The following is a 27,503-nucleotide window of genomic DNA, read 5'->3' as shown; positions in this document are numbered from 1 at the left end:
ATTTATTTGGAAAGGAAAGAGGCCCCTAATAGCCAAAGACATAGTGAAAAAGAAAAATGAAATTGGAGGACTCACACTACCTGACTTCAAAACATTCTACAAAGCTACAGTACAGAAAATGACATGGTATTGGCACAAGGATAGACACACTGACCAATGGAACTGAATTGAGAGTTCTGGTATAGATTCTCATATACACAACCATATGGTATTTGACAAGGTCACCAAACCCTCTCAGCTGGGAGAGAATGGCCTCTTCAACAAATGGTGCCTGGAGAACTGGATATCCATATGTAAAAGAATGAAAGAGGATTACCAACTCACACCTTATACAAAAACCAACTCAAGATGAATCAAAGACCTAAATATAAGAGCCAAGACCATAAAGACTTTGGAAAGCAGTGTAGCGAAGCATCTACAGGAACTTGTAATAGGAAATGGCTTCATGAACTTCACACCCAAAGCAAGAGCAGCAAAAGAACAAATAGATAAATGGGACTTCCTCAAAATTAAAGCCTTCTGCACCTCAAAGGAGTTTGTCAAGAAAGTGAAAAGAGAGCCTACACAATGGGAGAAAATATTTGGTAACCATATATCTGATAGGAGACTTATATCTTGCATATATGAAGAACTCCTATATCTTGAAAATAAAACGACAAACAGCACATTTAAAAAATGAGAAAAAGATTTGAACAGACACTTCTCTAAAGAAGATACACAAATGGTTAAAAAAACACATGAAAAAATGCTCAAAATCCCTAGTTATTAGGGAAATGCAAATCAAAACAACAATGAGATACCATCTTACTCCCATAAGACTGGCAGCTATCAAAAAATCAGAACACTACAATTGTTGGAGAGGATGTGGAGGAATGGGAACACTCATCCACTGTTGGTGGGAATGCAGAAGGATCAAGCCATTCTGGACGACAGTTTGGAGGTTTCTCAAAAAACTAGCTATAGATTTGCCATATGACCCAGCAATTCCACTGCTGGGTATATACCCAGTAGAACTGAAAACAAGGACAAAAACTGATATATGCACACCAATGTTTATAGCAGCACTATTCACTATTGCCAAAAGTTGAAATCAACCCAAAAGTCCATCAACAGATGAATGGATAAATAAAATGTGGTATATACATACAATGGAACACTACTCCGCTTTAAGAATGAATACACTACAAACACACTTGATTACATGGATGAATCTTGAGAACCTTATGTTGAGTGAAGCAACCTGGGCATTGAAGGACAAATACTACATGACCTCAATGATATGAAATAAGTAAACCAAGCTGTCTCAGAGAGCTAGAGACTGGATGATAGGCTTGAAGGAAAATGGGGGGTAGAGGAAGGTGGCGAGCCGACACCTACATGGGTGAAATCTGTGATAAGCTGGAGGTAAGTATTTGTACAGGGAAGGGATAAAATGGGGGTATAGGGAAAACTTTGGGTGGGGCTTTGTGGGCTTGAGGGGGGCTAGGGATGAGAGAATGGGTCAGATGGCCCAAGAAATTGAGGGGAGGGTGGGGGAAACATTTGAACATAGGAGATTGTCAGGTATGTGGTTGAAATTATAATATAGAGAAAACTCTTTAGAAAATATAATATGGATGGTTACCTGTTTAAGATGTTTAAGGGGGGATATCTGACACAGGGCAAGCTTCTAGGGAGTGTGTGAGTGCCCACTTTTTCATAGTGGGTTATGTCATAGGGTGGAGTCTCATACAATGAGAGTGAAGGTATACCCACATCCTGGGGAGGACTGATGTTCTCAAACAGAGGGAACTGTATCTCTTGAGAGAATTGGTGGCTCCCATTGGGTTAGGGCAGTCAAGTATGTCAAGCCTTCGACATTGTTGCAAGAATCTCTGAATATGGTCCTTCAAGTAATAAAGATTGATAGTCGTGGTGGGCCCTGAGAGGAGGGGGAAGAGGTGTTGAATACATGGAATTAGTGTAACTGTGGGGCAATAGAACTGTTCCACAAGATCATGCAATGATGGATATAGCATATGTTAAATTACACCAAAAATGTATAAAAGTCTATAGGCCAAAATGAAACCATAATGTAAAACATAAGATAACTAAAAATTTAGAAAATTTTATAGTTGAAAATATAAACCATAATGTAAACTCAAATGGAACCATGTTTGAAAGCTATTATTTCAATATCTGTACATCAGCTGCAGCAAATATAATATGAACATGTAAAAATATCATTGCTGGGGAAGGAAGAAAGGGTTTGATGTTGGATATGTGGGAGTACCATATATTGTATATGTGAATTACTGTGATCTAAAACTTATGAGAAGACAAACTTAATAATTAGAAGAAAAGGAAAAAAAAGAAAAGATGTAGACACTGAGGAAGAAATGGAAGAAATTGCCGTGCCACTGTACATACAGGGCAATACCTGTAGCAGTAATGAAAGGCAAAATGTCAAAACAAAGTTTTTTCATTTTTTGATACGCCAATTTATTTTGCCCTTATTTAATTTTCTAAATTACTATGTATTCTATATCTAATCTTTAAACCCATCACTATATTCCATTTTACTATTAATAGAACCTGGCAATATATTGGGCTTCCTTGTTGAAGTTTTGGACTACAGAGAGGTTCAACTATGGCAGGGGAGGAGCACTGGTGTGGGGTGTTATTGGTGGGGGCACATGGTTGGGAGAGAGTTCTCCAGGGCATGTATACAGGGTACATAGAAAGGTTTTGATATTTTCACAGTGGTTTCAGTTGGAAACGACAGCTGAGAAAGTGCTGAGTTGCTGGCCAGGGGAGCTCTATCACATTTCCCAATGGAACAGCAACAATCCCCCAAGTGCAATGGCAAAGACCAGCAAAGATGGATGCTTCAACGATGAGCCCTTGATACTGATGACTCCAATTATGAGCCTGCGTGCCTGAAATATGAACTAGGCCTAGAGCTGCAGGGTGCCTAAGAGTTACCTCCTGAGAGCCTCCATGTTGCTCAAATGTGGCCACTCTCCAAGCCAAACTCAGCATATAGATGCATTGCCCTCCTCCACCATGGGACATGACTCCCAGGGATGAGCCTCCCTGGCATGGAGGGATTACTACCAAGCACCAGCTGATGATGTAACTAGAAAAAGACCTTGAATAAGGGGGTCAACTCAGACCGGCAGAATATCTCAGCCTACATGTAATATCAAGTATTCAAAACTGCTTTTTGACTTTGAATAAAAGGGGGAAATGGAAAGGACAAGTGAGTTTATATGGCTATGAGTCACCAAAAAAAGTTGGGAGGTCATCAGAGGGGTGATGCTTATGCATGCCTCAGCAGGGTATCAGAGACAGCTAAGATAGATAGAAACCCAGGTGCTGGTTCTCCTGAGGGCTGCAGAGACCCACAGGTTCTATGGTCATGGCAGATGGCTCTGGAGTTCAGGGCCTTTCTACACATGCCTCTTTTGTTACTTTTACTGGACCTGTGATTGACGTTTGGGTTGGTGTATACTCAGGAGACCTGAATCTCTGACTGTCCATGTGACGGCCAAGCCCTGGGCCTCAGCAGACTTGTGGTTACTACCCTCTGGTTTATTGGACTTACCCTGGCCAGCTCACAGGGAGGTGAAGAAGATCAACCACCACACCAGGGAGCCAAGAGTGCCTATAGCTGCAAGCAGGAGAGTTGTATCCATCATCCATGTGGAATCTAAGCCCCCTCTTGATGTAGAGTGGGACTGGACATAGCCATTCCAGGGTCCACAGGATGGAGGAATAGAGTATGAATTAGAGTGGATTTACTGGTGTTCTGCTGGAAAACTATTGTGATTAGTAGGGGAAGAAATTGTAGCATTGATGTGGAGAAAGTGGCCACAGTGGCTGCTGATGGTAGGGAGAAATGGAAGAGATATGATGTGGGGGCATTTTCAGGATTTGGAGATGTCCTGGGTGGTGCTGCAGGGATGGATGCTGGACATTGTGTGTCCTGCCATGGCCCACTGGGTGGACTGGGGGAGAGTGTGAACTACAATGTGGACCACTGTCCATGTGCTGCAGCGGTTCTCCAGAATGTATTAGCCAAGTGCAGTGGATGTGCCACAATAATGGAAGACGTTGTTGATGTATGAGGGGTGGGGTGGGTGGGGTGGGTTATATGGGGACCTCATATTTTTTTAATGCAATATTTAAAAGAAAACAAAGAAGAAAAAAGAATAGTTAAAATAAAAACTAGTGACACCACCAAAAAAAAAAAAGAAGTGACTTTAAATCCCTGCTTAAGAATATGGAGGAGAGGGAAGCCTGTATCCATCCCCCTTTATCCAGAGGGTGGAGTCTGCTCAAACGGCAGGCTGGGCCGGCATCCCCTTCTGTCCACAGCCCTCCTTTGCCTTGCTGACACAGGCAGAATTCCCGTGCCTCCCTCCACTGGGGCCTTCATCAAGAGGGCAGGTGTCAGTGCGGAAAGCATTTGAGGAATTTTACAGGCTGGTAAGATTACTCTGCAAACCTCAGTTTCTAAAAATACACCTTCCACATATTGTTCCCTCTCAAAGTTTTGATTAATTATATCTTGAAATAAATGTTTCCCTTTAAAGTGATTCGCTGAAAACTTACCAATGAATCAAATATTTTTCACATGGTATTTAAACCACTTAGCTCAAGACACAGTTAAACAATTTTCTTAGACATTAGGTTTCTTTCAAAGAAAGAAAATCCTTTTGTTGTACGCTTATTCCAGGATTTGTTTTACTGTGAAAAATAAATGCTTGGAACATTGGACTGAATTCCTCCCCCTCATTGTAGCTCCACGATGACCTGCCCAAGACCTCAGTCTTCAAAGGTGAGCAATAGGATTGCAGATTTGCTTCCTCTGCTAGAAGATAATAAGGCTAAACTCATTTTCCAAAGTGTCCTAAGAGCCATCAGATAATGCATTGTTCTATGTCCTGTAGGTCACTAATTTTCTGTTTGAGGGTCATCATTGAGGGTCATCATTCTGTCTTCCCTGGTGGAAGATAAACTGCCTAAGATTAGAAAGAGAGAACCTCACATCTACTCTTTGCCCCGCATCTTCATCCTGTCCTTGTTGGAGGATAAATAACACTGAAATACAAAGTCACCTCATTGAAACCTTGAAAACCAACTCTGCACCTGTAGCAATATATTTTAATTCCTAGGAATAACAGAACAGTCACAGTACCACAAATTTTTCGGGTTTACAGAACTACAGATGCTCTGTAATTGTGAATTTTTAAGATGGTGATATAAAGGAAAATAGTATAAATGCACTAGGAACTCTGGTATCTACTATTTCACCAGTTACTTCCTAGGTTGCCTCATATTTTCATGGTATTATCGATATATAAGGACTTAAGGAAGATCTCAAGGGAGTCTTCCTGTTTGAAAATAAACAAGCAAACACAGAAACTCTTCCCCAAAGAGTTGATGCCACGTGACTTTTTGGTCAATAATTCCTTTGGTCAGAATCCTTTAGGAGGTCACAGCTTTGGCTTCCCCACTCCACGACTCATCTACTGTAGGCTTTCTTGCTCTTAGTCTGAAGTGGCATTAGGTCTTGCCATTACAACTAAAACCATAGCCACTTGGTCCATAACTTGTTAGTATCCTGGACTCTGCTGGCAGAATTATTTAATTGACCACTCCACACAGCTCGCTGGTCTTTCATGGTCCATCCAACTACATGCAGCTGTGTACCAAACTTTCAGATTTTCTCCGGTAGCTCAGCTGTCCAGTTTCTTTCAACTTGCCTCCCCCTAGACTTTCCCTAAATCATCATCACCTTCTGTTTTCTCTGAAGGCCACCTGCTCTTTTACCACTCTACTCTCCCCATTCCTATTTCATCATTATCCTTGAAATGCGTTGGCCACAACCCCCCTGTTCAAAACTTTCTTCTCAGACACTCCTCCTGGAATACAGAACTTTGGGGCTGTAAATGGACTTACTCCAACCTCTACATTTTAGAGCAAAAGACACTGAAGTCTGAAGAGGTGAGTTAGCAAAATCTACCTAGTAATTCACCACAAAACTAAACCTGAGGTATTTGGATGGCAAAGAGCTGGAGACTAGATTTGAAACCCCCTGACGTAATTCCTATTCTGGGAGGTCTTGGCCACTGAATTCTGCCCACTCTGGAACCCATTTCCTCCAGTTGGCACAGCCCTGAGCACTCTGTAGTTCAAGTGCCAAGACAGGACCTAGAATTTGCCGCAGGCATTAGCAACCAGAGCTTCTAACAACTCAATTAACCTTCACTTTCCGTAGCAGGAAGGGGATTCTACTGAATATCGAGTCTGCATACGAGCTGGAAATGAGACATTTTTTATAAAACACAAAAACAAGGAGTTTGTTTGTTTTGGTATGAAAAAAGAAAGCATTCTGAATCCTGTCATTAAATATCGAATAACATAATTGTGGTAAAGTTTGTTAGCCTTTATTGGTCTCCTTCAGTTATTGCTTTGCTTAAATACAATGGTCATAAATTTGAACACTGACCCTCCCTGTGGGACATTCTTTGGTAGCTTTGATTTTTTTCACCTACTCTGTTTTGAAAAATTCTAAGCCTCCTAAGCTGCCTTAGTTGGGTCTTTTCAGCATCTTCCTCCCCATTTGATGGAATCTTTAGGATTGACCGTCATTGTGGCCTCAGAATATTTCTAATGCCTTCAATGAGAGCAAAAATTTACCATAACTACAGATCAGTGGAGGACTTCTCTATGGCCTCAGCTCCTGAGTCTGGGATGTTCCACTTATGGGAAACTCTTCCAAGAAGAAACCACCTTTCACTTCTCCTTGAGCATTCAGTTTTCACAAGTATTTCAGTTCTCATGAGCATTCTTTAGCAACGTGTAATGATATACCTTTGTGTAATGTTTCATGGCTTACACATGATCTTTTTTTTTAAGATTTATTTTTATTTATTTCTCTACCCCATTCCCCCCATTGTCTGTTCTCTATGTCCATTCACTGTGTGTTCTTCTGTGTCTGCTTGTATTCTCATTAGGCAGTTCTGGGAACCAATCCTGGGACCTTCCAGAGTGGGAGAGAGGTCATTACTCTCTTGTGCCACCTCAATTCCCTGTTCTGCTACATCTTCGTATTTTCTCTCCTCTGTGTCTCTTGTTGTGTCATCTTGCTGCGCCAGCTCTCAGCATCAGCTGGCACTCCTGCATGGGGTGGCTCTCCCACGTGGAGCGGCATTCCCACCAGGGTGGTACTCCTGCATGGACGACATTCCCGTGTGGCCTGGCACTCCACATGGACCAGCTCACTGCATGGACCAGCTTGTCCTTACCAGAAGGCCCTGGGCACGGAACCCTGGACCTCCTATGTGGTAGACAGGAGCCCAATTGGTTGAGCCATATCCATTTCCTTCACATGATCTCTTTTGAGCCTATAACGTAGGGCCGATATTATCTCCATTTTATGAAGACTTGCCTACAGCCTTTTAAATAGTAAGTGGTAGAGTTAAGACTAGAATCCGAGGCTAATGCCATTGCTTTTCCTCTCACACAACTCTACCAAATAAACTTTAAGGTGGTCTTTGTCATATTGCTCCCCTCCTCCAACTTGACTGAAAGGAAAACACACGGCACATTTAGAAGGAGAACCAGAAAGAGATGTTTGAGTTTCATGAACGAAAGAGTTAGCTACCTCGAGACTCTTAAGGCTGCTCCATACAACAAAAGAGATCCAGGTCCTATTTCTGAAATTGCTTATTTAACAGAATATCAGTTATTGGTTCAAATAGAAAGTTTTCAAGTCAAAGTTCAGGAATGCTAATCATATTCCTATGCAACAACCGATTAAAAATGCAGTGTACTCAGAGTCACAGCTCTCAAATACTCTCTTTCCTCAAGACTTTGCAAAGAATGTGTGGGAGCTCTGTTGTGTGACTAATGGACATGTTGGTGGGATGATGCTGCCAACACCAAAGAACACCATGGAAACAGAACTTTTGACAAGCCAAGAGTTAGAGAACGCCAGAAAGGCGAAGCAGTTTTCCTGTGCGGCTGCCACCCGCCATCTGAATTCTCAGACTTGCTAGGAGACACAGAGGATTCCAGAAGGGTAGAAAAAATTTAAAAAGATCAGCCTCAGAACTGGGACTTTGTTACAGATCACCTTCGCTGACCTAATCTGCAATTGCTTAGGACTTGGGAAGAAAGCACCAGCATTTCAAACACAGGATATTCAGTACATCATCGGTAAATGTTATCACACAAGGGAGGCACCTGTAAGGTACTGGTGATGGCATCCTTTCGTGCACTCACTCTGCTCACACATCTCTTAATGTCCTCAATGAAGCAACAGACAATCCAAACACAAGGTGTCTTTCCAGTCCTTCAAGAACCTTTCTTGGTGCCCTTACAAGAGCTTTCCAGAACAGTTTCTCCTGGGACCAGATTTTTATGAGTGAGGAGTCAGAATTGAATAACCTAGAAAGAGGGGCCAACTAAAATTTTATACTTTTTAATGAGAAAACTTACTAAAAGAGTTTTGAAAATCCAGTGGTGACATTCTCTGGGGCCCATGTTTTTGTATATACTTTTTTTTATATTCCTTTCATCTATGTCCTAAAGTACCTTTGTCCTCTGAGCCTTCAAAGTGATCTGCCAATTTCGAAAATTCTCCAGTCGTTTGAAATTTCATGAAGAGTTGTTTTCTACAACCTCTTTCCTTCAAAGTTTGTTAGCCACCCTGCTCTGTCTTCAGAGTCTCCATTCTTACTTGGCCAAAGTTACAGAAGACCAGAAGAGTGAAAACACCTGCAGTCTACATGCCTCACCCTGCTATTCAAAGACATTCCACAGTTTGAAGAAAAATAAACTAAGTGTCGCCAACTCCACTTCCTTAGAGGAGGTAGAGAACACAAACATCTCAAACTGTGCGATCTGCTGACTTCTACAGAAGACCCGAGCCAGATGCACACAGAGAAACAAAGCTTTCTCTCCTGTTACATTTTTGCATGTGTTACCTGGTTTCTTTTACTATTATCTTATTTTTGTATTTTATTTTTATAGTGATCACATATATAATAAGAAATTTGTTTTAACCATTTTAAATGCATAATTCAGTGGCATTAATTACATTTACAGGGTTGTGCTACTATCACCACCGTCCATTACCTGAACCCATGTACCCATGAAGCATGGACACCCCATTCCCCTCCCCCATCCCTTAGTGACCTTTCATCTACTTTCAGTCTCTATGAATTTGCTTATTCTAGATGTTTCTTAGAAGTCAACTCCCACAGTACTTGGCCTTTTGGGCCTGGCTTCTTTCACTCAGCCTAATGTTTTCAAGGTTTATCCATGTTGTAACGTGTGTAAGGGCTACTGGTTTCTTTAAAGTCCAAGCATCTTAGATATTTAAGACAAAGGCAATTAGGTAGTACTCAGGTACCACCAAGAAGGAAATGAATGGGTGAACATTTAGAAATGGGTCAGAATCATTATGACTTTCATATTCAAGACCAAAACTAAACAGTTAATGAAATAGTGAGGGAGTTTTCCACCTGCTCTTTGGAATTAAAAGATTCCTACGAATGGGAAGCGGACGTGGTTCAATTGATAGAGCATCCACCTACCGTATGGAAGGCCCAAGGTTCAAACCGAGGGCCTCCCGACCCATGTGGAGCTGGCCCACGCACAGTGCTGATGCACGCAAGGAGTCCTGAGCCATAGAGGGGTGTCCCCCGCATAGGGGAGCCCCACGTGCAAGAAATGTGCCCCGTAAGGAGAGCCGCCCCACACGAAAGAAAGTGCAGCCCTCTCAGGAGTGGTGCCGCACACATGGAGAGATGACACAACAAAAAAAGACAGATTCCCGGTGCCACCGACAAGAACGCAAGCAGACACAGAAGAACAAAAAGCGAATGGACACAGAGAGAGACAACGGGGGTGGGAGGGGCGGGAAGGGGAGGGAAATAAATAAAAAATAAATCTTTAAAAAAAAAGATTCCTACATAGCATAAATCACCATTAAAATCAAGACTAAAACCTAAATAGGCACACACGGTACAGTAAAATTAACAGGAGGGAAAGAATGATCCTTTCACCTCTGCAGAAGTGGAGGTATAACAGAAATCATCTCCTGCTTGCTGTTATCATCCTGCACCCATAAGTATGTGCAAGACCTGCGATTTCCGGGTCGCAGTTTAAGATTAATGTGAAAAGAAAGTCTGTGGACTTTATATTACTCGAGCAATGTCAGCAGCTTCCCACCCGAATCACTTTTGACCAGGCATTGCTGTTTTGTCGCTGTTGTTCAGGACTTGAATACCAGAACCTAGAGGCCACACGATGACCGGAGCACCAGCAGCAGCCTCTGCTACGTGGAGAGGAAGCCGGCAGCGGGCAGGGAAATGGTTCCTGCAGAAAAGATCCCTGCATAGCTGTCACTGTAAGAGGAGAAAGAGCACGTGGGCAACTTAGAGTATTTGTTTCCTCAGCAGCTGGGAAAAAAAGCAATGGTCAAAAGATAAACCAGCCAACTTTTTTTTTTAACTTTATTGTGTTTTTTTGGTTTTTTTTTTTAATCTCCTCCTCCCCCTTGCTTGCACTCACTGTCTGCTGTTTTTCTTCTTGTCCTCCTTTTTTTAAAATTTTTTTAAAGATTTATTTTTCCCCCTCCCTGCCCTTGCCCCAGCCCCTACCTCACTGTTTTTTGCTATCTATGTCCATTTGCTGTGTGATCTTCTGTATCTATTTCTCTTTTTTGTCTTCTCTTTTCATATTTCTCCTCTGGGATTCACCAGGATTTGATCCAGGGGACCTCCGATGTGGAGAGAGGTTCCCTGTCAATTGCACCGCCTCAGTTCCTGGTCTCTGCTGCACTTCACCTTGACTCTCCCCTTCATCTCTCTTGTTGCGTCATCATCTTGATGCATACGTGACTCACTTGCACGAGCACTGGCTCACTGCATGGGCACTCAGCTCACCACATGGGCACTCACCTCACCGTGTGCACACTGGCTCACTGCCAGGCATGCTTTCCCTTCTTCTTTTTCACCAGGAGGTCCCAGGGATCGAACCCAGGTCCTCCCATATGCCAGGCAGAAGCCCTATCACTTGAGCCACATCTGCTTCCCTCTCATCTTTCTCTTTTGGAGGCTCCAGGAACTGATCCCAGGACCTCCAGTGTGGGAGAGAGGCACTCAGTCACGTGAGCCACCTCATCAGTGGTGGCTCTCACTATCTCTCCTCTGTGTCTCCCTTTATTGCATCACCTTGCTGCACCAGCTCTCCACGCTGGCCAGCTTCACCAGGAGGACCTGGGACTCTAACCCAGGGCCTCCCGTGCAGTAGCAGGCTTGAGCCACATCTGCTTCCCAGAACCAGCCGTCTTTACTACACGAATGCCATGCCTCAATCACTCATTTCTGCCAGCCCCTAGGTCATCAGCTCCTGCTATTTCTGCAGGTGCATTTTCCAAAAGCACATTGTGTCAAGATTTCCAAGTCTTGTTGTACTAACTCTGCACTCAGAGTCTGCCTCCATGAAGCTTGGCTGGATCCAGCTTCCCAATGACGGCCATGAATTGCTGAAGGCTCAATGGAATGATTAGTTGGGCATTTTTAAACCTGCCTACACTTATCACAAATTCATCCTTCCAATTTGTAGGAAATCCCATGGATGGGAAATGCCAAAGGAACAAAATGTTTTTAAAAATCTGATGGTGCTACCTTTTTTATTTTTACAGCTCTCACTTCCTATTCTATAGCTATTTTATTCTACACCTATTAAGAATACAGACATTGAAAAAATAATGGAATATGTCCACTATTGATGTCAACCTGTTTGCTGTTAGAAGGGATAATTGCTTCAGATTTGGAAAATAAATCCTGTCTGTAGCTTGTAGTACTATTTATTGTTTTTTTAATTTCTCTTCTCCCCCCAACCCGTTGTCTGCTCTCTGTGTCCATTCGCTGTGTGTTCTTTTCTGTCCACTGCATTCTTATCAGCGGCACTGGGAATCTGTGTCTCTTTTTGTTACGTCATCTTGCTGTGTCAGCTCTCCGTGTGTGTGGCGTCACTCCTGGTCAGGCTGCACTTTTTCACACAGGGTGGCTCTCCTTATGGGGTGCATTCCTTGCACATGGGGCTCCCTACACAGGACAACCCTGCATGGCACGGCACTCCTTGCTCGCATCAGCACTGCGCGTGGGCCAGCTCACCACATGGGTCAGGAGGCCCTGGGTTTGAACCCTGGACCTCCCATGTGGTAGGCAGATACTCTGTCAGTTGAGCCAAATCCACTTTCCCTATTTAGTTATATAAATGTAACTATTTATATAACTATAAATAATATGGTATATAACCATATTACATACCATAGTAGGAAGATAGGGTACACAAGGGGGTGCATTATCTCCTTTAAAAATTAGGTAAAATAATCCCCAAATCCACCGGGGTGACCATGAGTAGAAACTCATTGAGCTTGTTGGTTCATTACATCCAAACATCAGTAAACTTTTTTATTTTTAGAAAGTCCTATGCAGGTCGAGAGCATAATTTGTCATAGACTTTTGGTGTGATACAAACAGGATTCCCATGAGCCCGTGTGTGCTGATGCAGCTTAAATATTTTCTATGTGCCAACAGCACTGATGGCACTCATCCCTCACTCGCTGGACACTCAGGAGTCAATCTGCACATGTTCAGAAAACTGTCGATGGCCCTTTGTGCCTCTTTGCCCTGTCAGGTGTGACCTTTGAATTTCTTGTTGGTTCATGTGTGTAAGTTCTTCTTTTTCACGGTTCCTATAGAAACTGTGTGGCCACAATACATGAGGCGACCACAAGGGCCTCCAAGAGCATAAAATAAAAGTCCCTTCCATCCCTGGTTTGTCATTTCTTCCAGCTGTCTCCACTTGTGAGGACAATCATTAGTACTGGGAGTGTAAACACACAACCGGAGGAGCCCTGGTCACCTCTGCCCACACGGGCTCTCACCCTTGACTGGCGTCCCACCCAAAGCTCAGAGCTTTGTAACAAAGCAGTGAAGAGGGGCAAGTCAGGTCAGGGGTTTCCAGTGATGTCCCTCATCCACGCAGTGGTTTCCCAGGTCCAAACATGCTTGAGCTAAATATAATAGTGTTCCTTATACTCAAGTTTCTGGGTCAGCCATACTTCATCAATAACATAGTATCTTCTCTCAACTCTTGAACAGTTACTCCCTCCCTGGGTGGCCGCAAATGTGGCTCATTTAAGTATTGCCTGCTCTTGGGAACCTTTTATCCTTGCAAGAAAGGGACAGGCTGAGGGCTGGGGTCCCCAGTACCGCCGGGTGGGTTATGTCACCCCCGAGTACCACAGCACAGTGCTTCAACTCTCCTCCTGCTCCAGGGTCAGCCTCACTCAGAACGGCCTGGGCGAAGAGATTCATCTCAGCGCGGGCAAAGCATCTGCTGCCCGAAGGTCGATCCTCAGACGAGACCATTCAGGGATCATAAGGGAAGAATGTGGGTTAGAGCATTTGGTTTCCCTAAATTTCTATGCATGAGAGTTCCAAGAGCTTTAGGTTTCAGCAACCTTAGACAGTGGAGCTCTTTATCTTTATGGTTCCAGAAATTTCCCACTTCTACAAGTTAGAGGCAGCATCTGTTTACCTTTCCCTTTTAGGAATCATGAAGATTATTTAATAAAATATTTGAATAATGAACATTGTTCAATGATATTCACTGTTTGGGGAAACGAATTCACCTACAGATGAATAGCCTAGTTGAATTACAATGAAACACAAACCCAAAACTTTACTTGCTCCTGGATACCCATGTCCACCAAGAAGAGGTCGCCTTTTTAAGCACAACCCCCCTCTCTCCTGCACATGCATGCCCACGCATGCACACTTACATGCTCGTTTTAGGATTTTGGCAGGAAAGAGCAAAACTATGGTTGGATGGGCATTGTTCTCGTGATGACGTGGTTTTGGTTAAGTGTCTGTGAGCTTTGAAGAACACAAATGTTCAGATCAGTTTCAGGGTTAGAGTTTTTTTAAGGAGTAAACTACTATTCTTGATATTTTCTTCCAAGTCCAAGTAGAGGAGGCATTAGAAGTTAGTCATTTGAGTTTAAGTTTTAAATTTGTAGCTACAATACTGCTTTGTGATCAGATAATATAATCAGTTTCCATTCAATTATCAATGTTTATGGAAGTACTGACTTGCAATATATCTATGTAGATAAATTCATAACATATTCATACTCTTTGGAATGTATTTGAGAGACAAACCAGACACAAGTAGAAATTTTGTTGTATATTTGAAAGAGTTTTGTTTTAATAGTCTTTTTCTTAGACTAAAGACAGTTTCAATATGTTGAATGCTATGAGAGTGCCAGCCTGTGATTTAAAATTTGCAACCATAAGAGAACATAAACTTTTGATAAAATGTTCTTTTTACTTGTTCTGCGTAGGATGTGTACATGTTTGTACTGTGGTCCTGAGAAGGAGGTGAATGGTTTCTCTGAATAAGGGTCAGCGTGCTTGCTAGGCAGCCAAATGTTGCCTTAGTAAGATCAAGAGACAGCAAATGTCAACAATAAAACTCTTCTTACCTTCTAACTGTCCCACACATTGTATTTTTTAATTAATTCAGCTAGCCATTTACTTGAATTTAGATCTAGAAGGAGGAACGCAGTAACCATGAGCAGAAATACAACAGTTGTTTTTCAGGTCTAGGTCCCACACGTACAGCTATGTGGAAAATTGCTGTGGGACCCACAAGGGGCCTGGAGGAATGGGTGTGGTGTGGAGAAGACATCTGCTTCCAAGATGGCTCATCGCCATGGCAGACTGAGTGTCATCTCTGCATTGACCTCTTTGTAATGCTGCTTGGACTTCCAGCATGGTCTCTAGATTCTAAGAGGGAATGGAAGAAACAACAGGGGATGTTCCCAGTTTCTCAAGACCTGCACTGAGAAACTGACCCAGGGTCACTTCTATTGGTCAAGCAGTTCCAGAGTCCAGGTTCAAGGGGAGGGAACACAGAACCCACCCTTCTAGAGAAGGCAGGTCAAAGAATTTTGGAACCTTGTTCTAAAACCACTACAATGTGTAAATGACCAAGCCAAATGCATGCTACTTTTCAACTTGATCTTGCCCTTTTAAATTCAATCGGGAATCTCTGCCCCAAACTTGGAAAATAGAGCATATCCCCTAATCCAGTACTCAACTTTCCTGCTACTTCTTTTATGGAAAGTTAATCCTATCTAGGGGTTTAGCTTTTTTCAGTTAAATGAAGTCAATCATCTTCCAAAAGGAACAGTGATTTCAGAATTTTAAGTAATGTCTTTTGCATAGTGCATTATACCCGTTGCCAGATTCTCTATTCAGCATTTGATTTTATCAATCAAATGCTGAAATATTATTTGGTCCTGTTCCCTATGGTTTCATTGGATAATTTGTTTTCGATAGAAAGAAGAGGAAAACGCCGTTACTGAGCAACTACCACATACCAACCCCTTAACTAGATCCTTTTTCTCATTTGATCCTCAGGCAGCACTGCTCCCCCTCTCCTGCCCTACCACCCTCCCCCCACCACAACCCCAACAGTCAGCTGGAACTCAAGCACAGCAGCTCCATTCACCGCAGCAAGGACTCCCGTTACCGAGGTCACCTCCACTGCCTAGCATCAGACTCCGAACCCCCTTTTACTTCCCCTGACCGCCTCTACCCTGGAGAAGTGCTGCTCAAAGTTCCATTCCCAGAGCAGCTGCCCTGCGTCGCCTGGGAGCTTGAGAGATCCATCATCTTCCAGCCCAGCCAGACTGCCCGAGTTAGAATCCGCATTTTAACATGCTCCCTGGTGGGTGGTATGCACATGCAGGTTTGAGAAGTTCAGGTCTCCAGTCCTCCGTATGTTTCCAGAGCCCCAGGAGCTCCACGCACACCTCCTGTGTAACGTCTGCATTCAATTAGGCCTGCGAGCTCAGCACAAGAAGGGATGTGGAGGACCCCACGTTTCTCCAAGAGAAGCACATAGTTTAAGGGCAAAGGATAAACTCTGGTTCTGAATTCAAATTACTTACAAAATCTTAAAAAGTGATATTCACATTTCTTGTTCTCAACACCCCCATAAAATAAGATTTCCTTTCTCAGCACCTAGAATGTAGATGTTTCAAGAAAAGTCCAATTTTGTGAAGTTATCCATTCCACCCAGATCATAGGTTTATCAGGCTGTTTAAACATTAGTTGATCGGCAGCTCGGGAATATACACCTTGTTCAGAGTTGCAATTGCGGAGTGTTTCAGAAATGAAGTCCTTGAGGTATTATAGTTTAAACTTCACTTGTATTAGGAAAACTTTATGAAGCTAATCCTCTTGGAACTTGCCAAACGGCATTTATGTGAGTTGTTATCCACAGTGTTTCTTTGAGGGCTCTAGGTTTGCTTGCTTGTTTATTTCTTACTTTAAAAGAAGGGTGGAGGGACTTAGAAACAATATATGGAATAATGATACAGAGGAATAAAATATTATAAACTCATCCAAACTTTCAAATATTGAACATACAAGATTAAATTGGTGGTGGTGGGGATTTTTGCTGGACCAGTTTTTATTTAAATTCAAATAGTTTACCGAGAAACCAAACTTTCTCATGTCCTTTAGATTTTATCAGCAAACCTTTCACAGTCTTTAGTCTCAAACCAAATCTTTGTAATACATTATGTCAGATGAAGCTAATAAATAGCCATGCCACAAGGATTTTGTAAGCTATGGGAAAAAACTTACCTGAACTCAGTACACACAATCTTTGTATCCTGTTTATTTTTTCTTCTTTTTCTCAATATCAGTGGCTTTTCTTTTGTAATTGTATTGTAAACCTAGTACATGTGGTTTCATAGTCTTCATCACTACTTAAAATGGCCACTGGGTCAAATCTATAACTTATCCATTCATCTATGGGACATTTGAATTATTTCCCAAATGATTCCTAGTTAAAAAATGTTTCAAGAAACACATTCATACATATTGTTTTTTCTATATGTTGAATTATAAATTTGGTGTCTAAAAAAGATTAATGAACATTTTTATCTTACAGGTAAAAATAATTTAGAGAGAAGAATTTAACTTTAATTGAAAACTCTAACTAGATAAAGTTTAAACATTTTCTAAATTTGACTCTCTTGTGTACTCCAATTTTCCTTTTAATAAATTAAGTTTTCAGGCATAAAACCCAAAAGCAACTATCCAGATAACTTAGAGACACTTGTTTATTTTATTCAATTAACTGGCAAGTGTGATGTAAATCGTTTTTGACTGTACTTTACCTGGCATGAATAGGCGGAAACTTAAGAATTAGTGAGAGTTAAAATTCTTGTTCCTCTCAAGTCCTGCCTAGCTCACAGACTATGTCAGCGAAGAAGTGTTTTAACCAAGGAGGTAAATGGTTACAAGTCTAATTCATAAATTTGGGGGAGTCACTGCCCAGGGAGCTTCAGCTTCAGCCCCTGTTCATTCTTAGAGGGCTACGCCGGGATTTCTTAGACCTGCTTTGTTTTCTTTTCTGCTATTTATCCATCCTTTTTAAATGGTGTGCCAAACTCCAAGGACCCAAGAACTCAGACAAATGACAAGCAAAAGCTTTAAAGTTAGGAGACTATTAGTGAGGTGGTGGCAGGAGCTGCACAGATAGAAGGGCGCGGTAACTGCTTTGAAAACTCGGGCCCTGTGAAGGCGCACACCTTCCAAAGGGCACCGCGGCCCGGCAGCATGCTTCTCCGTGAGCAGACTCTCTGGGCCTCCTAGAGCTGGTGAGAATGATCATTTAACGGGGAGCAGCTGTTTCCCAAGCCTGTGCCTCTTCAAGAGCGAGCAGGGGGTTGGGAGTTCTCAGAACATCCTGTGCTTACTCTGGAGACCTAGGCGGTGCTTATGCAAAAATCTACCACATTATTGATACCACTTGACCTCCTGTTTCTTCATTTTAGGAGTCAGTTGATTCCACCCCTTGAATTTTAAACACAAATTCCCACTTGTGAACATTAGCGAAGGATCTTGCCAAAATTTCACTGATTTTGTCCTTGAGGAAAGGAGAGACACCCAAACCATTGTCAAAAGCTGTAGGGGTTCGACAGATAACTGTCGATATTTCCTTACTGTTGCAGTTAGATTTGTGTTCAATCCTGAGGTTTAAAAATTGTCCCTCATGAAACATTGTCTCACAACTTCAAGATTAATTCTCTCTGACAACAGTAAAAAATATAATCAGTGAGAATATAAAATTAAAGCTGACGGAGACTTCTGAGGCCAGTGTGGTTCTGGAATCAATAGGCAGTATTACGTTAGAATTACCAAGTTGTCTTCTATTGGTTCTAATCCAGCTCAGACAATTCATCGCTTCACCTCATAACTGTCAAATGTGCACATGCTAACAACAGCCATTTCAGCCTGCAGCTTCAAAGGTAGCAAGGAGCTATTTTATTCTCATATATATTCTTAGCTGTTTTCCAAATTATTTCACATCTTCTAATCACCTACAATCAGCTGCCTTTGTTACCACAATGGATAATACTGCTGGGGAGGTCTGAGTTTAAGGAAAAGAAAATTGCTTGACGTAGGGCCTGTAATGGAAACCCAGAGGAATTTGGCAGCAAGGCACAAAGGCCCACCCACCCGTGAGGGAGGGGCTTTTCCTGTCGTGGGTAGACATGGGACAGTAGCAGCCCAGTGGGTCCTTTGACTGCTGCTTTCAGTGCATTTCAGATCTTCTAGGGACTATGAAGACATCTGTCTGGAAATAGAGGAAAACAAGGCAGGGAAGCAGAGGTGGTTCGATTCCCAGTGCCTCCTAAAAAGACTAGCACACAATGAACAGACACAGAGAGCAGACAGAGAGCAAAAACTACGATGTGGGAGGGTGGGGAATAAATCCTTGGAAAACAGAAAATAAAACTAGGGCAGTGCTTCATGAGCAGCAAACAAGTTTCTGGCAAAGAAGACAGGTTTTAATCAGGAAAGGATTTGAGGAGGAAGGAGAAACACTCTTAGGTTTTCAGGAATCCACAGTACTTGGAAAGGAGCAGCACAGCACAGGACAATTCTGCCTTAGCGAGGGCAGGGAAACACAGGACTGTTTGGCAGATAGAGTACCGCCCCTTTGCACTGCCCTGAAGGCTCATGGAGCCACCTTGCACCCCAGCACCCACTGCATTACTCCCACCACCCCACCCCCATGCAGGGCTGCTGCTACACCAAGAACCTTTCTGTAAACTCAAGGAAGGCTCCCCACCTTCTAAATACTTCACTTCCATCTGTTGGAAAATTCTAGCATACTGATTTTATGAGAACGAGATGCTTTACTACCACCTGCCAGAAAATCATGACAAAATATAAATGCGCTGCATCTACAATGGGAGTGCAACCCCTCAGAAACTATGCAACCAGTGTGGTGGCCATGCACAAAGGCGTGAGCAACGCTGGGCAAGAACTATTTAATCTGAGGCTGCTAAAAACAACCAAGAGGGAAACGGGCTTTGGCCCAGTGGTTAGGGCGTCCGTCTACCATATGGGAGGTCCGCGGTTCAAACCCCGGGCCTCCTTGACCCGTGTGGCGCTGGCCCATGCGCAGTGCTGATGCGCGCAAGGAGTGCCCTGCCACGCATGGGTGTCCCCCGCGTGGGGGAGCCCCACGCGCAAGGAGTGCGCCCGTGAGGAAAGCCGCCCAGCGTGAAAAGAAAGAGCAGCCTGCCCCGGAATGGCGCCGCCCACACTTCCCGTGCCGCTAGGAGCGGACAAAGAAACAAGACGCAGCAAATAGACACCAAGAACAGACAACCAGGGGAGGGGGGGGAATTAAATAAATAAATAAATCTTTAAAAAAAAAAAAAAAAAAAAACAACCAAGAAATCTCACGACTGTAGTCACTGGTTCCATGAAAATCCATGCTCTTCCATCCCACCAGGGCATCGGAGCTGGCACATACCCCCCGACGACTTTTCCAAACCTTTTCTATTTTTATCCTGCCTCGAATCTCATCTCTGACCTCTTAACTTTCAGCCAATTGCAATCTGTCAACTTTCCTTCCTTCTAATTCATACTTCTCTAGCCTCACCCTCCTCTTCCCCTCTCTTCTATCAGGAGAGTCACCCACTACTTTCTTGCATGTCCTGTGATCTTGATCTTATTCCCATCAATCTCCAAAACAATGCCATGGATTGTTTGCTCTTATGGCTTCAGTTTTTCCTTTCCTGTTGCCTCCTCCTGCTGACATCAGACATGTCCCCAGGCTCTCTTACATTAAAATTAATTTTCCATCAGCCCAACTTTCTCTTCAAGATATCTTTCCCATTGCACTTCCCTTTTACTGCCAAAATTCTAGAAAAAATAATCTTTCTCCAGATGAAATTTTGGACTTCCCCTCAGAAAGGAAATGTTCATACTGTTACCAGATTTTATTTAGGTTCTTGGCTGTGCTGCAGAAATGAATTTCAAGAGCACACCAGATGAGTTAGGCCAGTAGGGAGGAAAGAGAAATGGGAGAAAATAACAGAGCAGGGGTCTCAGGTAGAGAGGAAGGGGGTGAAAATGGATAAAGAGGGCTGATTTACAGACTACAATTCCCCATTATAGGTTATAAATGCCCAGGTTTTACTTGCGTGACAGAGGAAAAATGGTGAGAGTGGCACGCAGAAGGCAGGAACGGGTTCAGAGGCAAGAAAGCAGGACGAGAGTGTGCTCAGGCCTCGACGTCTGCTTTATAAACTAGTAATTATTCCATGCCTTTGCTCATGGCAGGGGAGGGCTTCCAGTTGTTTGCTGTTTTGATTGGTCACCCCAACTATCAATCCCCCAGTGAGGACCCAATGATAAAGTCCTTGGGGACTATCCGGGGCTTTTCTTTGCTTCCAGAAGAAGTCTTTGTTCTGGATGGCAGAATCTTGGGGGTGGGGGTCTTCCAGCAGCCATCTTGGGGGTCACTGATGTCCACGTGGACTTTCTGCCAGGTTCCAGACCCATCTATTGATTCTCTATCTTACTAGTCTGCTTCAATACCATCAACATATAAAATTTTCACCAACATATAAAATCCATCCATGAGCTCTCTCCATAGCTGGTACCGCCCAAAGGGGCTGGTAAAGGAGAGAGGGCGTGCAAGTCACACTGGCTCCAGAAACTCACCTTCGCCTGGGGTTGCCGAGTCTGGTCACTGCCGGAAGCTCTTATTACATCAGCTCTGGAAATCCCTGGAACTTCCAAAACAGCATTTCTGCACATCAGTCCAGCAGCAGAAACCCTGGGGGCATGTTCCACGACCCGCTGCCGAGGGAGGGTTTCCTGCCCTTTAGTCAGGCTGTTGTCCAGCTTGCTCATAGATAACTTTCCAAAGTGTTTTAATATCCACCCAAAAGACGACCCAAACTGGGAGAAAGCTGAGAAACTGCTAGTCTAGCATGCTCAGTTCTACCAGGTCAGCCCCATGGCGGCTTTTGAACCTCTGAGTCTCTGGTTTCCTTGCCTGTAAAATGGGGGGGAGAATTAGCAGCCTACCCTACAGGGCTATGGCACCCCCTGAACTGAGGCGTGAATGTTGAGAACTTAACACAGTGTGCATCAATGTTCACAACAGCATTTTCCCCAATAACCAAGGGCCCATCAACAAAACGTGAGCTACACAAAATGGGACACTCAGGAGTAAAAAGGAGTGAAATTCCAATACATGCTACGACCTGGATGAACCTTTAAAACATCATATTGAATGAAATAAGCCAGGCACAAAAGGACAAATAGTTTATGATTTCCATATATAAACTGCCTAAAATAAGCAAATTCACAGAGACAGGAGTCTATTACAACTTACCATCAGCTGGGGGCAAGGGGTGGGGGGTAGATGAGGAGTTATCGCTTAACTGCTTAATACTTTCTGTTTATAATAATGAAAGAGTCTGGGTAATGGATGGTGGTGACAGCTGCACAATAGTGTGAATGGAATTAATATCATTGAATTATATACATGAACCTGGTTAAAATGGAAAATTTTGTGTTGCATCTACGCTACCACAATAATTTTTTAAAAATATTAAATTATAATAAAGAAGGGCAGAGTCCCCAAACATTATATTGTCCAGGAAAAATTAAGAATTTAGCACAGGGCCTAAAATATGACATAAATTTCATTACTTTATAATTAATATTAATCTGATAAGCCCTTAACCAGTTCCTAGCACTCAAAAAGAGAACTCTAGTCCCTGAGTCTCACTCCAGGTATGATCTACTATGCTGTGAGAAGGTGAAAATGTTACAGTTTTTAATGCAGCAAGGAGCCCCATATTTGCATTACTGTATAAAATGAGTGCTTTATAAATGCTTCATGCAATAAAGAGCTCTGCTGCTCTTGCCTTGTAGACCCCTGAGAAAAACAAGCCGATGATTATTATTAAATGAATAAAATTGTCACTTTACATTGACTAGAAAATATCTTTCCTCATAATTATACCACATTTCATTAAATTTTCACCAGTGACTGATTCCACAGTGGGATCCATGTTTAACCACAAAGCCAGAGTAAGACTGTTCCCTATTTTTTATTGTTTCTTTCTTTCTTAATCCTTAGAAAACTGTTTTCATAGAACTCATATATGCCAATATCTTCAGTGTAGGTACTGTAAGAGAGGTTGTGTTTTTTTTTAACATACTCCTCTTATCTTCGAAGGTTTTGGCTTTTAACGTTTACTTGGAAATATTTTCAAACTAACTAGACAGTTACAAAAATAAAGCAAGTCCCATACAGAGAACTCCAGTATATCCCTATTCTCCTGGATGACCAGATGTACCAATTTCAACATTTGCCACATTTGCCATATCAGTCTCTCTATTTATCAATCCATTTTCTGAACACTTGAGTGTACCTTGTATACATCGTGCTCCTTGAACACTTAATACTGTCATGTACATTTCCTAAGAACAAGGATATTCACTATGTGACCTCCTTAAATATAGTCATCAAGGTCAGTTCAATAAATTTAACATGGATATAAACTTTACATTCTGTATTCCAATTTTTTCATGGGTCCCAATAATGTCCCCTTGAGCCTTTTTTCTTCCCTTGCTAGATCCTATCCAGGATCATGCATTGCAGTTCACTGTCATTGTCACTTTGGTTGCACTTTTAATTGTGGGAAAATATATTCAACATAAACGGTCCCTTCTTAACCACCTCCAAGCACACCATTCAATGAGACTAATCTCATTCACAATATTGCAGTACCCTCACCACTTCCCATTACTAAAACTTTTCCATCTCCCCAAACAGGACCCTTCCATCCATTATGCACTGTCATCATTTGAAGGGAGCCTAGGCCGCGCTGTGGGCCTGGGTGCCATCACAGTGCTGAGTCATGCTGAGTCATGGGTGCTGAGTCATGGGTGCTGAGTCATGGGTGCTGAGTCATGGGTGCTGAGTCACGGGGCAAGGCCAAGGCGCCTGCGCCTCGCCAGCCTGACTGGCAAGCCCCTAAATTACCATATCCCTATATATCCCCCCTTGCCCTCGTCTTCCCCGAGCTCGCCCGCAGATCGTGCATGAGCCCGCGTGCCCTGGCTCTCCCGTCTCTATCAATAAAGTCTCCTGCTTCTTCTGGCCAGTGTTCGCGTGAGTTCGTAGCGCCGTCCTCTTCGCCGCAGCTGGCTGGCGGCCCCGGCAGCGGTTCCCGGAGCGAGGCAGAGAGTCGCCCCGACAACCCATATCCACGCCGGCAGTGTGAGGAAGGCCCTCTTCCCCGCGGAACCGGTCCACGAGCTGCCTCGCCGCACGGCTCCGGCGTGGTGCTGCCGACCGGCCGCCTTCCATCATTCTCGCCTGGTCCCTGCCTCTGGCAACCTGTACTTTTATTTCTGTCGCTAACAGTTTACATATTCTCTGATATTATCTTTGTGCTTACCATTGGGTTTAAATTTAACCTCCTAAATCTATAATGATCTTGTATGCTTTGATACCAACTTAACTTCAATAGTATATAAAAACTATGTTCCTGGACCCCTCTATCTCCCACCTTTATGTAGTTCTTGGCACAAATTGCATGTTTATACATTATGAGTACAAAACCACTGATTTATCCTTACATTCTATGCACTTGCTTTTTCAATCCTGTAGAGAGTAAGAAGTGGAGTTACAAACCAAAAATACAATGGTACTGGCGTTTCTATTTACCCATGCCATTACCCTCACCAGAATTCTTTATTTCTTCATGCAGATTTGATCTATGCCCTGTTGTCATTTCCTTTCAATCTGCAGAACTCTCTTTAGCATCTCTTGTAGGACTGGTCTAGTAATGATGGATTCCTTCCGCTTTTGTTTATCTGTGAATGTCTTAATTACTCCTTCATTTTTGAAAGACAGTTTTGACAGATATAGAATTCTTGGTTGGCAGTTTTTTACATTCAATTCTTTAAATATGCCATCCCACTGCCTTCTTGCCTCCATGGTTTCCAATCTTATCGAGGTTCCCTTTTATGTGACACATTACTTCTCTCTTGCAATTTCAAAATTCTCTCTTTGGCATTTGACAGTTTGATCACAACATGTCACAATGTGCATCTATTTGGATTTATCCTGTGTGGAGTTAATTGAGCATCTTGGATATGTATATTCATGTCTTTTTTTTGGGGGGAGGGGGAGTTTTCAGCCATTATTTCTTTGAATTTTGTCTCTGCCCCTTTCTTTCTCTTCTTCTCCTTCCGGGACTCTCACAACACATACATTGGTATGCTTGATGGTGCCCACAGGTTTCCCAGACTCTGATCAGTTTTCTTCATTCTTTCTTCTTTCTACTCCTCAGGCTGACTGGTTTCAATGATCTTATCTTCAAGTTCACTGATTTTTTTCCTGCCAGCTCCAATCTGCTATTGAACACTGTAGCAGTTTGGTATGGTTCATGAATTCCAAAATTAGATATTGGATTATGTTTGTAAACTGGTCTGTACCTGGGCATGATTAAATTATGGTTAGGGCTTTGATTGGGCAATGTCAGTAGGGTGTTGAGTCCCCGCCCCTTGGTGGGTGGGAACTCACAGATAAAAGATGTGGCAAAAGCAGAGAGTTGAAGATTTTGATGTTAGAGTTTTGATTTGGAGTTTGATGCTGGAGTCTAGAGCTGGAGTCCCTGGAAATAAGCGCACAGAAGAAAGAGAAGCAAGCCTCGTGAAGAGAGGACCTGAGCCAGGAGAAGAACACAGAAGATTAGAGACAGCTCCTTAGACCCAGCAAAAATCCTAGAGAAAGAGGCAGAGCCATTCACCTAATAGTCAAAGACTAGCTTGTGGAGAGAGGCAAAGCCTAGAGAGCCTCCTAGTCTACAGCTGACCTCGTGAAGGAAACAGAGGAGCTGAGCCCAGAGGAGCCCAGGAAGCCTGGACCCTCACAGACGTCGGCAGTCATCTTGCTTTAACATGTGAAAATAGACTCTGTTGAGGGAAGTAACTTATGCTTTATGGCCTGGTATCTGTAAGCTCTTACCCCAAATAAATATCCTTTATAAAAGCCAACAGGCTTATGGTATTTTGTATCAGCACCCCTTTGGCTGACTAATACAAACACTTCTAGGGATTTTTAAATTTCTGGTATTACAGTCTTCAGTCTGTTTGGTTCCATTACATAATTTCCATCTCTCTTTTGATATTCTCTTTGTCTTCATCTATTGTCTTCCTGATTTGTTCTTGTTTTCCTTTAGCCCTTTGAGCATGCTTAGGACCATCTTCTTTTACAGATTTTGTCTGGTATATCCCAGGTCTGGTCCTCCTCACTGATAGTTTCTAATGCTTTAAACTTATTTTTGCCTGGGCTATTGTTTCCTGCTTCTTTGTATGTTTTGTAAACTTTTTCTGAAACCTGTACATTTTGATATTTTAGTGTTTTTTCACTGAAACTTAGACTCTCAGCTGTCTGTTCTTTCAGCTTATATCCAGCTAGTGTTACTACAGAGCTTTTCTTTAATGTCAGGAGCTAACAAAATATAAAGTAAGAAAAAAAAGAAAGCACCTTTCCCAGTCTTTGCAGATTGACTTGTGTGAGTGCTCGCCATCAGGGTCTCTCTACACCATGAGTTCAGAGAGCAGCAGCTCCAGGCCAAACTGCAGGGCCACCCTGGTCCTTCCTGCAGGTTCGTCTTCTCTTGTGCCGGTGACATTAGGAATTGCCCCATTTACATGGTTCCAGATGTTCTCTTCTCCCTTGTAAACAGTTTCCTCACCATCCCAGATGCTGCACTGTATGTCCCACAGGCAGAAATCCCTTGCCCCAGGCAGCCACTTGACCGCTCTTCCACAGAATCTTGTTGGAGAGCTCCGAGAGCCGCCTTCTACACGCAGGGCAAGGTCTGGGATGGCGAGCCCCTTAGGTCACCCCCAGGCTGACGGGGCCAGCCATGCACGCTCCCAGTGGTGCATGGAGGACACTTGGCATCCTCCTGAACCAGGACCAGGGATCTGCACTCGCCGAGCCAGTGAGCGTTGGAGCAGGGCCAGCCGCGGCACCACAAGACCCTACCACTTTCAAGGAGCCTTTTTCTCGATTTTATATGCACTTTGTTATTGCAGCAATTCAACTGTTTTCTGGAGCTTTGAGAAACGTGTTTCTGCCAGTTCTTGCTGGATGTTCAAAGCTTCTCTGGGCCGGGACAGAGCCCTGGGTCACCTTGAATGAGGCGGGGCTTCATCTCATTCTGTAATTTTTCAGATTGTTCTAGGCCTACATGCCCATTTAATTTCAATGACAATATTAAGCTAACATGTTTTCATTATTATTTTACTGTTATTTTTGTTATCACTATTAGCACAAATACTAAAAGCAAATCATTCAAGAAATGTGGTGAATCTAAGCCACTGTCGACGCAGGCTGACATCGGCAGCACATATTCTTGACGGGACTGAGCAATTGCCGGCACGTTATCCTACCAGGTTATTGCACTTTGAGCCCTCGCTTCAGATTAACTCATCTGGAGGGATCAAAAAAAATTAGTCTGTAATAGCTTGTGGCTTTTAAAGGCCTCTTTTAAATTAAATTTTAAACGTCTCTGCATCTTCACTATGCTTTTAATAATTGAGAACGGAGCTCTAAAAGGCTCCGAGCGAGGCCCAGGGGACCCTCTTATCCAAAGGATGTAATCAAATCCATGGCAACACCTCTCAGGAGCCCCCAGAGGGCTGCAGGGCCACGTGGCGCAAGAAGCGCCATCGCAACAATATCGCAGCTGCACCCTTCCTTCCTGAGGCCAGAGGGGACTGCAGCCACCAAGTCCTACCCAGGACACCCTTGTCCTCCCATCCATTCCTCCGCTGAGAAAACAAATGGCAAAGGAAAAGGTGTGGACAGTGTGGGTTGGTATCGGGGCACGTGAGGACGGATGCCAGGGGTCCTGGCCTCGCGGTCCTTCGGTCGAGCCTGATTACACAGCAAGGGGCCCGGGCAGCTGGGGGAGACGGGAACCTCCCGCCTGAGCCGCTCGCCCCCCATCAGTGGGTTCTGTGGGTTGTTTGGAAACCACCTGGAAACCAAGGCCCCGAATCTTG

At 43.3% G+C, this 27,503-nt stretch overlaps 1 protein-coding gene across 3 annotated transcripts in view; it reads left to right on the top strand.

Moving 5' to 3' along the window:
• LMNTD1 (lamin tail domain containing 1) overlaps nucleotides 1–10,468 on the top strand; it is a 121,395-nt gene extending 110,927 nt beyond the window's left edge. For all 3 annotated transcript variants that reach the window (XM_058282919.1, XM_058282918.2, XM_058282916.2), the window contains one exon: nucleotides 10,275–10,468. In XM_058282919.1, the coding sequence (XP_058138902.1) occupies nucleotides 10,275–10,309 (35 nt within the window). In that variant the 3' untranslated portion in view covers nucleotides 10,310–10,468. The remainder of the gene's footprint in view (nucleotides 1–10,274) is intronic.
• The last annotated feature ends 17,035 nt before the right edge of the window (nucleotides 10,469–27,503 follow it).

The sequence above is a fragment of the Dasypus novemcinctus genome, chromosome 20 (assembly GCF_030445035.2).
Source record: "Dasypus novemcinctus isolate mDasNov1 chromosome 20, mDasNov1.1.hap2, whole genome shotgun sequence".
NCBI classification, from domain to species: domain Eukaryota; kingdom Metazoa; phylum Chordata; class Mammalia; order Cingulata; family Dasypodidae; genus Dasypus; species Dasypus novemcinctus.
Note: the sequence above shows the minus strand (reverse complement) of the source record. Positions and strands in the feature narration are given on the sequence as shown.